This window comes from Hoplias malabaricus, chromosome Y (genome assembly GCF_029633855.1).
Source record: "Hoplias malabaricus isolate fHopMal1 chromosome Y, fHopMal1.hap1, whole genome shotgun sequence".
Classification (NCBI taxonomy): Eukaryota; Metazoa; Chordata; class Actinopteri; order Characiformes; family Erythrinidae; genus Hoplias; species Hoplias malabaricus.
The window spans coordinates 37,169,393-37,183,588 of NC_089820.1; the positions used below are offsets into that span (position 1 = coordinate 37,169,393).

The 14,196-nt window shown below is 40.5% G+C and overlaps 1 protein-coding gene across 1 annotated transcript in view; it reads right to left on the reverse strand.

Annotated features, from left to right (window-relative positions):
* Window positions 1–14,196, reverse strand: part of LOC136679069 (otogelin-like) — a 509,929-nt gene that overhangs the window by 273,221 nt on the left and 222,512 nt on the right. Inside the window, exons 21-23 of the mRNA XM_066657350.1 lie at window positions 7,431–7,505; window positions 7,279–7,322; window positions 1,886–2,051 (exon numbers count right to left, since the gene is read on the reverse strand). Coding sequence (XP_066513447.1) covers window positions 1,886–2,051; window positions 7,279–7,322; window positions 7,431–7,505 — 285 coding nt within the window. The remainder of the gene's footprint in view (window positions 1–1,885; window positions 2,052–7,278; window positions 7,323–7,430; window positions 7,506–14,196) is intronic.

Consider the following 14,196-nt stretch of genomic DNA (forward strand, 5'->3'; position numbering starts at 1 on the left):
TTTTATGACATTTACAAACTCTTCCTGAATTTAAAATAACTCTACAATTTTAGCTAGGGTTACACATAGATTATCAAATTTCTTGAATGTCAACTCAAATATACAACTTTGAAGGGAATTTTTAAATACATGCTTTTTTATCCTATATGAGTGCTCATTGAATCACCAGTGTTTAATGGTAATCTTAAAAAAAAATTAGTAGTAATCACTGAAAATTAATAGAAGTCTTTGTTTCATATGAAGGTGTTTTATGAAATGTATGTTGCATTATTCTGTTGTCTCAAAGTGTTTTAGTAACTGAGTCTTTCATAGAAAAGGAATGTGACGGAGGATATGGGAGTGAAGTTTGAAAGAATTACACTCCTGCATACAGGAGATCACGGACTTCTATCATATCATTGTCTGTAACAGGGCCTGAACAAACATCTTTAAAATGCCACACCAGTGCCAGCAGAATGCTCCACATAGTCTCGACAACGAATGACACTAAGCACTTAGTTCTGTTGGCTGTGTGTGCACAAGTGCTGCAGTGGCCTACCTGGTTTCATCATCATAGGAAAGAAGTGCAAGGATGGTACATTAGCAAAAAATAAGCTCAAAAACTGTCTTTGTACTGAAACCAACACAACAAACAAAAATACACATACTAAACACTATAAAACAATAAAAATAAACAATAGCAAATAACAACAAAATACCTCTTTCGCCAGGGGAACATTTTATGATGGGAAATTATTTGCGTGCCTGTGACCCTAAAATGAAATTTGACCTCACAATCGCTACAATAACTTTTAACTTGTTGATGTGGATTGTAAATGCCAGTTTAGTACACAGGACTAACTACAGCTGGCAGTATCTTGTTCCTACATATAAAGGGCTGGTTTGACAGCACCCATATTAACCAAAGCATATTATAAAATGCAGTTAATCTGTTAGAACACGGTGAAGACCAAATTGTGATTCTTTAAAGCTCAAGGATTGTAATATTGTTAAAAAAACATTGGAATGTATTACTAATAAAATCTGGCTTTGAAAATTCATGCATACAACCAACTCCCAACCTATTGTGAAGTGCATCCAGATGTCAACTAATGTATACTACAAAATAAAACAAAAAGTCATATTATTGGAAAATGAGACATAGATTTACAGGAATCATAGTCTACCATAGTGTAAATGTGTGTCTTAATAAATCTGTACTAACACTGTAGTGATTCACAATTCTCTCTCTCTCTCTCTCTCTCTCTCTCTCTCTCCCCCAATATACCCCAATGAGCTGTGTTTAATCATTAAAGGAAGTAAAACTAGTTTAAAACAATTTAATCCTGACTTCATCCATTTATCTATGGTTGTGTTTTGGTTAAATCAGAGAGGCATATTTCATCTAGACTTTGCTTAAAATAAATGTGGGGTCATTGAATTGATTATGCCATCTCCAGTTACAGAAGTCAAAATCAGAGACGCGAAAAAATCTGTAGTCGTGTATCACTGCCCTCCCCTCTTTTTTTCCAGCAGAAGGTGGAATAGTAGAGAAAATAAGGATATTTCATGAGAGATAAGGCGATGTGAGTGACTATTGACTTTCAGTATTTGTTAGCCACATCAGTCTTGTAGTTCAAGGTTTAAAATGAAAAAGCAGGTTTTGTCCAGGTTTTGTCAGATCAACTCCATCTGGGATAAGTATAATATCACATTATACATTTATTTGTGCTGTATTTTATGAAATACTGTGAACCTGTGTTGTTTTCAGGAAATACATAATAATTTAGAGTTTTTGCACCAAATTTGTTAGCTTACATATATGTCACAACATGCTGAATCAGCTCATTATTTAACATTGGATAGAAGCAATAATATATAAAATAGCAGAAGCAATTTTTCTCACCCTGAAGGGCATATGCAGCCAGGCACACAGGGCTCATGAATGGAGCAAGTGAGGTTGAGCAGGTAGGACTCACATGATCGATCACAGGCCAAACCTTTGCTAGTCAATGACCCATCCACCATATTTCCACAGTCCTCAAAAATCTGCCCAGGAGAGCAAACCTTACCTGAGGAGCAAAAAATACACAAAAGTTTTCTGTTGTTGCAAACACACATAGACTCCCATACAGTCTACAGTCTAATGTAGAGACCTTGTCAACACTGAACAATATTTTGTTGATGTTAAAACAGAAAATAAGTACACATTCTACAAAGAACACACTTCTATAATAAAAAAAAATAATAATTTAATGCGTTCCCTGGGGAAATTAAGTATTTGATACAGTGACGATTTTGCAAGAGTAGGATTCACCACTTTATGTCAAAATGACTGATGGTGTGAATTTTTCCCATGTGATGTCATCACATGATAATGCAATCATTGGGGTGTGTAACCAGGGATGTGTGGTATCAGGGACATATGGAATTTTTTCTCATGACGTTACATGTTGTGTAACCAGGGGTTGTGTGGTCTTAGGAATGTATAGAACTTTTTCCCAGGTATTTTGGTATTTTTTACATGATATCACTGGATTTGTATGAGGGGGCATTGTCCTTTTGGGAATTTATGTTAAATTTTCCCATGATATCACATAGAGGTGTGTTTTCTTAGGAATGCATGGTATTTTTCACATGATATCACTGAACTTATATGAGGGGGCATTGTCTTTTTGGGAATGTATGGAACTTTTCACATTATGTAAGCAGGTTGGGTGTAACCGTGGGATGTATCCTGAAGGAACGTATGGTATTTTTCATATGATGCAATCTTTAATGCAATAGTAGTGTAGTGGAAATAGTATGCACACGTTGCGGTGGCATAAGCACTATACAGCAGAGTCAATGATAATTAATTATTATTTGATTAATAATTAATTATTTAATTCATTTTGAATAAGCTCCATGTTTGGGAGTCATTAAATAATATGTAGTGTCTTTACCTGTCCAATTTTAGCTTGGACAAGTAAGCCATCTTCACATATTATGTAGCAGAATTAGCTAAAATTAATTATTATTAATGAATTATGCTCATTGACCTGCCATAGGTTCTTGGCTCTGAAATTGAATCTGAGCTAGAAGGAATAATTCCGTACAAGAAAAGTGCACACACAAATAACCAAGGATTGGTTTTATTACACAACTGGTTTATTAATAATGATATCGAACAATGAATATGAATTATACATTCACATAATGAAATTGATTACAGCGATGCATGAGGGAACAGGGAGATTAATATGTGAGGGAATTTCTCTATGATAATTACCCTAAATTCTAGAAAGGCTATCGTTTATCCCAGCAAGCATTCAGCACCAACCTCCTGAGCAATGAAAGAAATGAAACCATGTGACCTTACGTATCCCGGGAGATGCTGGAGATTGGAGATAGCTGGGATCATGTCACTGACGCGCTGTGCTTTCCCGCGTGGGCTTTCCGCCGTGGGCCTTGTAGCGTTGCAGTTGTGGGTGTTCCTTTTCTCGCCCTTTTCGTCATGGGGACCACTCCGTTATCTGTGGGGATTCTCTGTCATCGCTGATCTGCCGCCTTGTGGGAGACACGTCCATGCCAGTCTCTCCTGGGCAGGTGTCTCCTCATCTCAGAAGGTCATTCTGAGGGTGCGTGTGGCCGTCTTCTTCATTGCTGGTCCGGAAGCTTTGTCATCACTTTGAGGGTCAGAGGTCTTCTCATGCTCTGGGTGGCACTGAATTTTGCTAGAGTTAAACTACAGAACTATAGTTTCTACTAGAGATAAAATTAAAATAGAACTTCTGTTCTATCTGGACCATGCTTTGCCCAAGACTATTTAAGAAAGCCATGAGAGTCTGACGCCTGCAGAGGAGCCTGCAGGGTCATCTCAAAACCCATTTGAAAAAGGTTAAAAGAGAAAAAGGGTGCAAGTGAAGCGAAGGTGTGTGAAAAGACGATGCCAAAATTCCAAAGCCTGGAGTCTCTGAAGCTTTAAAGTCGTCTCATTTGGTGCCGCTGGGCTTTTTGACCAAAATTTAGAAAGCCCGCCTTAGGATTGGAGCCTCTCTTGCTCCTGACTGGCTGTTTCCTGTACCCTGGTAGTGACATCACATAAAATGTATGACCCTTGACAAGACAAAGACGATTCCTGTTGACCATCCCCTTTAAATGACTACCCCATGATGCTGAATCATCCTTTTGCAATATAAACGATTATATGTTAACACAAAGACATAATTCTTAAACACATTACACACATGGTATGTGGCTACCTTGGTTCTACATAAGTTCATAAAAAAAAGAAATGTTTTTAAACACATGTAAATTAATCCCACCTATTTTGATTGTCCAAATGGAATTAATTTCAAACAATTGTGCCCATATACAACTTCTTTTTTATGTAAGAACTTTGGGATTTTTGAGTCTTTTAGAGTTAACAGTCTTTAAAAAGGTGTAAGAGGACATGGAATCAAAGTGGAATATTATCCGAGTCTGTGTGTCTCTCTGCATGCTTCTCTTGACCCTGTGTGGCCTTGGGTCATACAAAGGGTCCCTGGAGAGTGTTTTTTATGACTCTGCTCTGTGTTATCTCAAATTCCAGCTGCTGGTGCAAGGAGGGGATGTCTCTGAGACCGAAAGTTTACTTTTTTTTTAAGGTTATTAAAATCAAATTTCAGAAAGTCAAATTTCTTATTAGAAATTAATACACATTCATCATATCACACTAAAGTAGTAATGTAATTTTAATGAAGTGAATGTGTTACAGTCACCCACAGTTATTCTAGAGTTACTGTTGTTTAAGTCATGTCCTTTAGCTGACACTGTGCTGTCCCCATGTTTTACTTGGGTAAGGGGGTTGTTTTCCAGACAAAGTCATCCTTAAATGCTAGTAGAAAAAATATTGTCAGAAATGTAATTTAAAGAATGTTATATAAAGAATTGAAAAACCAACATAACACACACACAGTCTCTCTCATTAGTTCTCATGGTTAGGCCATGGTTGGACTTTTGCAGTCAATAGGCTGCTATAGGGAGGGGGGTTTATTTGTATGTGCCAGCACAACAGGTGTTAAGAAAAGGATGAACATTTGGTGCATGAGTTCCCCCTTACTTGGGAGGAGGTTTTCCTACATGATGTCATCTCAATGCTAGTAGGAAAACATTGATAGGAATGGCATTTAAGGAATTTTATGTGACATCATCGCACATGTGCTAAGACATGTAGGTTTTCTGCTGACAGAGTGAAAGGGGGTGGTGGAAATATCAAAATGTTTCAGAGTCATGTATGGATATTAAAAAACAAAATATTTCAGCGACATGTATGGAGATTTAAAAACAACTAAATATTTCAGCAGCATGTATGGAGATTTAAAAACAACAAAATGTTTAGAGTGTGGAGATTTGAAAAGAGATGAAGGAAAGTGAAGATCATCATCAAAAAATCATTTTTGGTCTGGTATGAGAAAAAGTGTCCTAGGTGTAAAACAGATCACCTGTTACAGCAGGAGCAATCCTGTGTTGGAGGCATTCCTGTATGTTCTGGGTGTGCTAAACAAAATATTAACTTTCTGGTTAACTGTGAGCTCAAATAGGCTTACCTAGGTCTCATGCTTAAGGCATGGATGGATTTTTGCTAGGGTTAGGCATTTCAGCAACCTCTATACATGTTAAACAATATTTTGTTTTTTAATATATATATATATATATATATATATATATATATATATATATATATATATATATATATATACCAAAAGAGCATTGTGAGGAGATTATCATGTATGGAGATTAAAAAAGGGATATGAAGGAAATTTCATGTCAAGTTTTTTTTATAAGACCTTTGGCACTTGTTTTAATGACAAGGGTGTGGAATGAGAAAGAGTGTATTGAGTGTGAAACTGATCACCTGCCACAGCAGGAGCACACATGTGCTAGGCAACCAAGTGCATTTTCTGGATGTATTAAAAAATAAAAATAAAAAACGATGAACATTCTGGTTGACTGTGAGACCATCATTGGTGAGGCTTTGTTTCAGCAGTTTGGGGTTACCAGCGAACCAGATGCATTTGTTATGAGCAAATCAAAAAGTGCATTTACAACCAACTGCAAGAAGATTGGCGTGATTATGATCCTTTTTCTGAGGACTTCGACAAAGATCCCTCTGAGGTTTTGTTACAGTACATGGATAGATCTGTCACATTTTATGAAACTAAAATGTCAATGAAAGTGTAAGACAAAAGTATATGCATATACTTTTACATATAAGTTTTTATAAACTAAATAACTTGATACAAGTTTTTTTGTAATTAATGAATGACAAAATTCACAAATAGACAAAGAAAAACATTTATGTAATTAATATATAAAATTAATCAATGTGTGCATAAGCAATAATCAAGATTATGTATTATTATTCAGCATACAGAAAAACACCAGTAGCCATCTTTCTTGTTTTTCATCTGTTAGTCCTTCACAAACTGATGCAGCAAGCTTTTTACCCCTTTTGACAATTCTATCCATGTACTGTGACAAAACCTCAGACGGATCTTTGTTGAATGACTAGATTTTTTGTGATCAGGAAGAGGAGGCATGGTATGCAACAGCAGCATCATGGGCAAAACAAGGCCAATGGCTTCACTGGGAGAATTTAGAGAAGCAGAAGATCACTTGGCAAGAACTGTGGGCAATGTAGGCAAGTTGTATTTTTTGATTGGAGCAACTTATGATGTCCTTCCAACTTCACAAAAAAGTCTGCCACGTCCCTGCTCATGCAGTTCAGCATTAGAGGCCGGAAACTAAGGGCAGCTGTGAAGGAGTCATCAGAAGCAGTAGAAAGGTCTAGTCAGTGGCTGAGCGTAAGGAGAACACAGATTAGTTGGGGAAATGCACTGTAGAGGTGGTGTTGTGATGGTTGGTAATGTAGCACGTAAAGATCACATGAAACTGGTGGCACTGAGCATGCATTGTGTGGCTGCTGGTAGGAAGAGAGTGGGGTGGACCCTATGTGAAGCTCTAATGGATTGGCATAGGATATTTTACATCTTATCTTGTATATGATTATTATTATATATAAAAATCACACAATGTGATTTTCTGGATTTTTTTAGATTCTGTCTCTCTGTAGGTGGGAAAACTTGCAAAACAGTCAGTGTATCAAATACATATTTTCCCCACTGTATTTATAATGAACAAATCCAGGCTTATACCAAAATCAACAGAACTTGAGGCTAAAAGAAGATATCCTGCAAAAAAGGACAAAACATCAAACAACTGACTATCCTTGATCTCAGATTTAAAACCAAAAATAATCAGAAATGTGCCACTCACCAGTTATATTGCTTTTCACAACCAGTTTTCCATCCTGACAAATTCTGAATAATGAAAAAAAGATCAAAGTTGAACTTACGTAATAAAATGAGACATATAGCAAGAGGTTAAGTGCCATTTAATTTTACACTGTGTCCAAAAAAAGAGCTTACTTTACACCCGATGGTGTCATGATCACATCTCCAGGAGAGTAATCAGCTCCCAGAAGACTGCATGGGCAATGGCCCCTATTGAGTACACAAGCAAAATTATTCAGAGTAGTTTGGTGTAAAATGTGCTGTTTCAGGCAAACCTACCACATACATATTATTCATAGTAGCCATAATAAGAACCTAAAATCTTTCACCCTTCATTGTCTATAACCGCGTATCCCATTCAGGTTGGTGGTGGGTCTGGAGCCTACCCAGAATCACTGACCGCAAGGCGGGAACTCACCCTGGAGCAGCCCTTCACAGGTTGACACATACTCACACATTAACTCACACACTCACACATTCACTCAAACCTATGGACACTTATGAGTCTCCAATCCACCTACAAATGTGTGTTTTTGGACTGTGGGAGGAAACTGGAGCCCCCGGTTAATGAATAATTTATGAATAATTATGATAATAACATAATTTTGGAAGTAGGACCACATCCAACTCCTCCCCTCAGCCCTATATACAGTCATGTGAAAAAGTTAGGACACCCCATTAAAACCTTTTTGAACATTTTTAAACATATGGACATATGGGGTTCATTTGAACCATACTGAGAGATGGAGCTTATATAACTAAACAAATAAAACTGAAGAAATTACTTGTTATTACTTATAAAGACATTTAAACACAAAATTTAATGAATAAAATTGTACATTTCTTGTGAGGAAAAAGTTAGGACACCCCTACATTTATTACTGTTTAAATGTCTATATTTAGAATCAAATACACAACATCAGCTACAAATGATTAGACCATCATTAAAGAGGACATTAGAGGAGGCTCTTATTTAAACCTCAGATATTAGTTTGATTTGCCCTTGGTTGCTGAAGTGAGTGGTATCAACATGCCGAGATTTAAAGAGATCCCTAAATCCTTCTGAAAAAAGTTTATATATGTATATGAGTCTGGAAATGGATGTAAAAACATCTGAAAACAATTGTAAATTATATTCTGGACAGCAGAATGGCTGATTTGTAAGTGAAGGACATTTAAACCACCTTCTAAAATGACCAGGTTAGGCCATCTTAATAAGTTCAGTCCAAGAGAAGACCGCATGATGCATAAAACAGGACCTACAAGAAGCTCTTGCCACTGATGTTTTCAAGGTACATGCATCAAGAAACAACTGCACAAGGAGGAAACCCTTGCTGTCAAAAAGACATCAGGGCAAGACTAAAGTTTGCCAGAAAGAACAAGACCAAGACCAAAGACAGAGACTTCAGGAACAATGTGCTTTGGACAAATGAATCCAAAGCTGAATTATTTGGGCACAGTAACAAATGACAACCAGCACAGAATTTGAGCACAAGAACCCCACAGTAACCGTGAAGCAGGGAGGTGGAAATGTGATGGTTTGGGGATGCTTTGCTGCAGCAGGGCCTGGCAAGCTCCCCATCATAGAATCTACTATTAATTCTTCACTGTATCAGAGGGTGCTTGAGGAAAATGTGAGACTATCCAAACTGTCCAAAAACTGAAGCTGAAGTGGACCATGCAACATGACCATGAGCCAAAACATTCCAGTAAATTCACAAGGAATGGCTCAAAAGTAAGAAATTAGTTTTGGAATGGCCAAATCAGAGCCCGGATCTTAATCCTACTGGGATTCTGTGGGGTGATCTGTGTATTCAAGAAACGCCACAAATATCACACAGCTGAAAGGATTCTGCATGGAGGAATGGGAAAAACCATCTCCCAGTCGATGTTGGAGACTGGTAAATGGTTACAAGAAACATCTAATTGAAATTACTTGAGCCAAAGCGGGAAATACGAGATATTAGGGCACAGGGTGTACTAACTTTTTCCTCACAAGAAATGTAAATTTTTGTTCATTACATTTTACAAATTATGTTTATTAATCATTTCTTCCATTTTATTTCTTGAATATAAACACGAAGCTCAAATGTTTATATGTTAAAATATGTTCAAAAAGACAAAGATTATCATGGAGTGTGCTAACTTTTTCACGACTGTATACTCTGCAAACTCACGTCATTTCAACGTTGGTCAAACTTGCTGCATTTGTCTCAAGGTGCGGACATAGACTCAACTGCATTGCAATATCAGCTCACTCTTCCACTCTGGGTTCATTTTTGCTGATCCTCTGCCTCATGTTTGCAGCCGCATTTGGTCATCATCAAGTCCACTGAGTCTCCTATTCCTCCTCTTCTTCAGCCAAACAGCTGAGAGCCTGTATTCTATTTGAGGCTGCTCTAATATCTCAGTGGCACATTCCAGCCTCTCCTCCCACTGCAACCGGCCTCCTGAGTGAACCCCTGCATCTGCCTTAGACTGACTTTGTGCCTCCCCATTACCTCCATCTCCTGCTAAACTGCTACAGGTGTACCTTGTGTTTGGGGAAGGCAAATCTGCCATCGTCATGCCTGCTTACTCACTCACTGCTCTAACTGCTTCAAACTCTTCAATTTCCTTTCTTCAGCAGAAACAGCAATCAGACTGCCTCATGTTTGGGGACGCAATCAGCTGATGTCATGCCTGCTTCCCCAATGCTCCCACTGCTACAAGCTTTTAAGCACACTTGCTTCTGCACAAACTGTTGTCCTGTTTCTCCTTTCACTGTGACCTGCATGAAACCGTACCTCTTTCTCCACCCACCGGCGTGCAGCCTCCTCTCCGGCTGAACCGTCACGGTGTTCCAGTAACAAGCTCCAAAACAACAGCATCCCCTTCGCTCATTCAGCTAATGACAGGAACTCTCTCTCGCCTCCACTGCCCCTGCACAGCAATGAGATGACTTCACAACCTCCTCTCTCCCAACTCAACGCCCCCTGCTGGAGCGTTCCTCCTCTTCCTATTACTCTTCCTGGTTGTGTATGAGCTGGAAGGCATTAGCCTCAATGTCTTATTGTCTTTGCTGTCCTGCAAATCGGTGCCTTAGAGGGCTGCTTTCAAATAGTTTTACCTAAGCTGCATTAGACAATGGCTTGGAATCTGCATATTTCTGCACATTAGCAGGGCATTATTTCACAGTGTTCGCCAAGATGATTGCATTTTGAAATACTTGAAGAAAAATCATGCATTCTGAATTGGCTCCTTCTTCCCTCCTGCCTCTACTCATCATCCTAAACCCCCTCCCTATATCATTTCACACTCTCCACCAGGAAGCAACCGCTTCATGGATCAAAGTTTCTAGCTTGCACCCCTCCACAGTTGCTGCTGCAGGCTTGCCTCATGGCCAGAACTCTGGGCCCTCAATGCAGTCTTCTCATTGCACGACATCCTCGTTGCTGATTCGCTCTCATCTCATCATCCCACAACTCCCCTCATCATCTCACCCTCTCCCCCTGCAGCAGCTGCCACTCCATGCCTCAAGCACATTTGTCCACTCCTCAAGGTCTCCTCAAGGACAGTGGCAGCATCTCGAGGTAGCTCCGTCTCTGTCTCTTTGTGTTTTTTCTAAGTCTTTGTTTACTTTTTTATCTTGCAAATTTTTAGTTACATACTTTGAGGAGTGTTTTATTCTATCCTATGGATATGGACCGATCGCAACCACCCAGTGACAGCAAACTTGTGCACACAAGGAATCAGCTGATCGCACTACGGAAGAATGCTGGTAGAGTTAACGCCAACAATCCGGAGGAGCTATGGTGTTTAAGAGGGTGCCGTGCGGGGATAAAAGTGAAGACAAGGCGGAAAGATAGATAGATAAATAGATACTTTATTGATCCCCAGGGGAAATTCAAGGTCTCAGTAGCTCACAGACATCACATACAACAATCACTAACAGCAATGACAGCAGTTCCTTCGATGGTGATGGGAATCATGAACTCTCTGGCTAACAAGTCTGACGAATGGCTGCCTTGGTAAGAAACCAGAAGTTATACAGAGAGTGTAGCCTGCTATGCTTTACGGAGACATGGCTAACTAGCCAAATCCCCACTGCTAACGTTGAGCTGCCCGGCTTCAGTATAGCTCACTTGGACAGAGACTTCAAACTGTCTGACAAGAAGAAGGGAGGTGGACTGGTGATGTACATTAACAACAGATGGTGCAATCCCAGACATGTTACAGTGAAGGAGACTGTAAGGATGTGGAGTTATTGGCGGTCAGTCTCCGACTTGCACGCCATTGTGGTGTGTGTTTATGTTCCGCTGCGTGCTCTTCCGGACAGAGCATGTGACGTCATCTACTCAACAATCGCAAGGCTGCAAACTCAACACACTGATGCCTTTTTTTGTGATCTCGGGCAACTTCAATCACATAACATTGGACTCCACTCTCACGAATTTCTACCAGTTTGTCAACTGCCCTACTAGGAAAAACAGAACAATAGACCTCATGTATGCAAACTTGAGGGATGCATACAGTGCCACACCCCTCCCCCTGCTGGGGAAGTCAGACCACAACCTCATTCATCTACAGCCAGTGTACAAGCCCAAAGTACAGAGGCTACCAGCCACCACACGCACCTTCAGGAAATGGACACCTGAAGCAGGTGAGCTTCTGAGGGACTGCTTTGGATCCACAGACTGGAGCGTGTTACAGAGTGGCAAGGACCTCTCTCACATTGGTCACACATTACTACCTGAACTTCTGTATGGACATTGTTGTTCCCACGAGAATTGTATGCTGCTTTCCCAGCAACAAGCCTTGGATAACCAGCAATGTCAAAGCCCTTCTCAATAGGAAGAAAATGGCATTTAGAGAGGGAGACATGGCAGAGCTGAGGTGCGTACAAGGGTAACTCAAAGTCAAGCTGAAAGAGGCTGAGGACTATAGAAGGAAGGTGGAACAGAAGCTGCAGGAGAACAACATGAGGGAGGTTTGGGATGGTATGAAGACCATCACTGGCCTCAAGAAGAGCAGCAGTTCTGTGGAGGGGGATCTGGACATGGCGAATCAACTGAACCAGTTACATGGTGAATCAGCTGAACCAGTTCTACTGCAGGTTTGACCGCCCTGATCCTGATCCAGCTCCAATGACAGTGGTATACCAGCCACCCACTGCTCTTCTGTGCATGCCTGACCAACCAACACCACCTTCGTCACACTCTGGGCGACCCCCATCACAGGCTATCACACCCCTCCCCCACATGGTGTTAATGGCTTCAGTCAACAGCCATCAGTCTCCAGCCATCCAACTACCCCCCGAGACAATCACCTCCCCCGGCTCTCCCCCCCTTCCCCCCATCATCACAGCTGATCAGGTCAGAGGACAGCTGAGGAGACTGTGACCTTCCGCAGGTCAAAGCCTGTCCTGCTACCAGTCACCATTGATGGGGTCGATGTAGAGGTGGTGGACATCAAGTATCTGGGCTTACACCTAGACAATAAACTGGACTGGTCAGCCAATGCTGAAGCACTCTACAAGAAAGGGCAGAGCGTGCTGTACTTCCTGAGGAGGTTGGGGTACTTCGATGTCTGCAGTAAGCTCTTCAGGATGTTTTACCAGACTGTTGTTGCCAGTGTCCTCTTCTATGCTGTGGTATGCTGGGGAGGAAGCATAAAGAACAGGGATGCTGGGTGACTAGACTGGCTGGTTAAGAAAGCTGGCTCTGTAGTGGGGGCTAAGTTCATAACTAAGCAGAAGAGCTTGATCAGCTGGAGACTTCACTCACTGCCAGGCTCAACTGACAGACTGAGGAAGTAATTTGTCCCCAGGGCTATTGATGGACATCTCTGCATAGTATGTCTGCCCATCCACCTCCTCCATATTTGTACGTGTACCTAACTGGACCATAGACAAGTCAACCACTGGACAAGTCAACCAACTCATCTACCTCATGTGTGCTTTAACCTGAGAGCTACAATAGTAGTTTTATACTTAATACAGGATCATTGCACAGAACTGCCTTGCCTTGTACTATTTATTTTACTATATTTATTTCTAATTCCAAACCTCAGTCTATACTGATATTGCACATTCCATACCCCTTGCACTATCCACGCTTTTTCAACTTTTAAACTATATACTGCACTCAAGAGATCATCCTCAGCTGCTCACTGTATCACAGATTCTTGCCAGGCTATGTTTGATCATTCTTAAGCACACTATGTTAATTTTTTGGTATTTGATATTTTGATATATGACTCCATAGCCTATATAGTATATTTAAGTACTCTATGTCGATTTTGATATTTGTTTTAGGTGATAAAGTATTTTTAGCATTTAATATTTTAGTATCATGTTCTATCTTCTATTGTCTCTTATGTACAGTGGAATTTTTTTCTTTATATTAGTCCATTGCTTTTAGTGCTTGTTGTATGTGATGTCTGTAAGCTACTGAGACCTTGAATTTCCCCTGGGGATCAATAAAGTATGTATGTATGTATCTATCTATCTATCTTTTCAGCTTGCAACCCCTCCACAGGTGCTGCTGCATGCCTGCCTCCTGCCCAGCACTTTTGGCATTCGAAGTCGTCATCCCGCCCTCGCCTCATTCTCCCAACCTCGAACTTGACAGCTTGCATGTATTGTGGACATTCATACCAACCCCTTCACTTTGTGACTGTGCCATACCCAGCCTCTTACTTTATGACTCTCACTTACTCTTTTCAGGTGCTGCTACAGACACATGTCCTGACCCCACTGCTGCTGTGCTTTTCTCACCGTCTAGCTTCCTGCTCATGCTCTCTCTTCATGTCCTGCTGTGGACCATTGTCCCAAGCCCTCCCCTCTTTTGTTGTGCTGCTCCAGCGTTCTAGCTCATGCTCTCTTTTCCGGTGCTGCTGTGGACCTTAGTCCCCCCTCCGC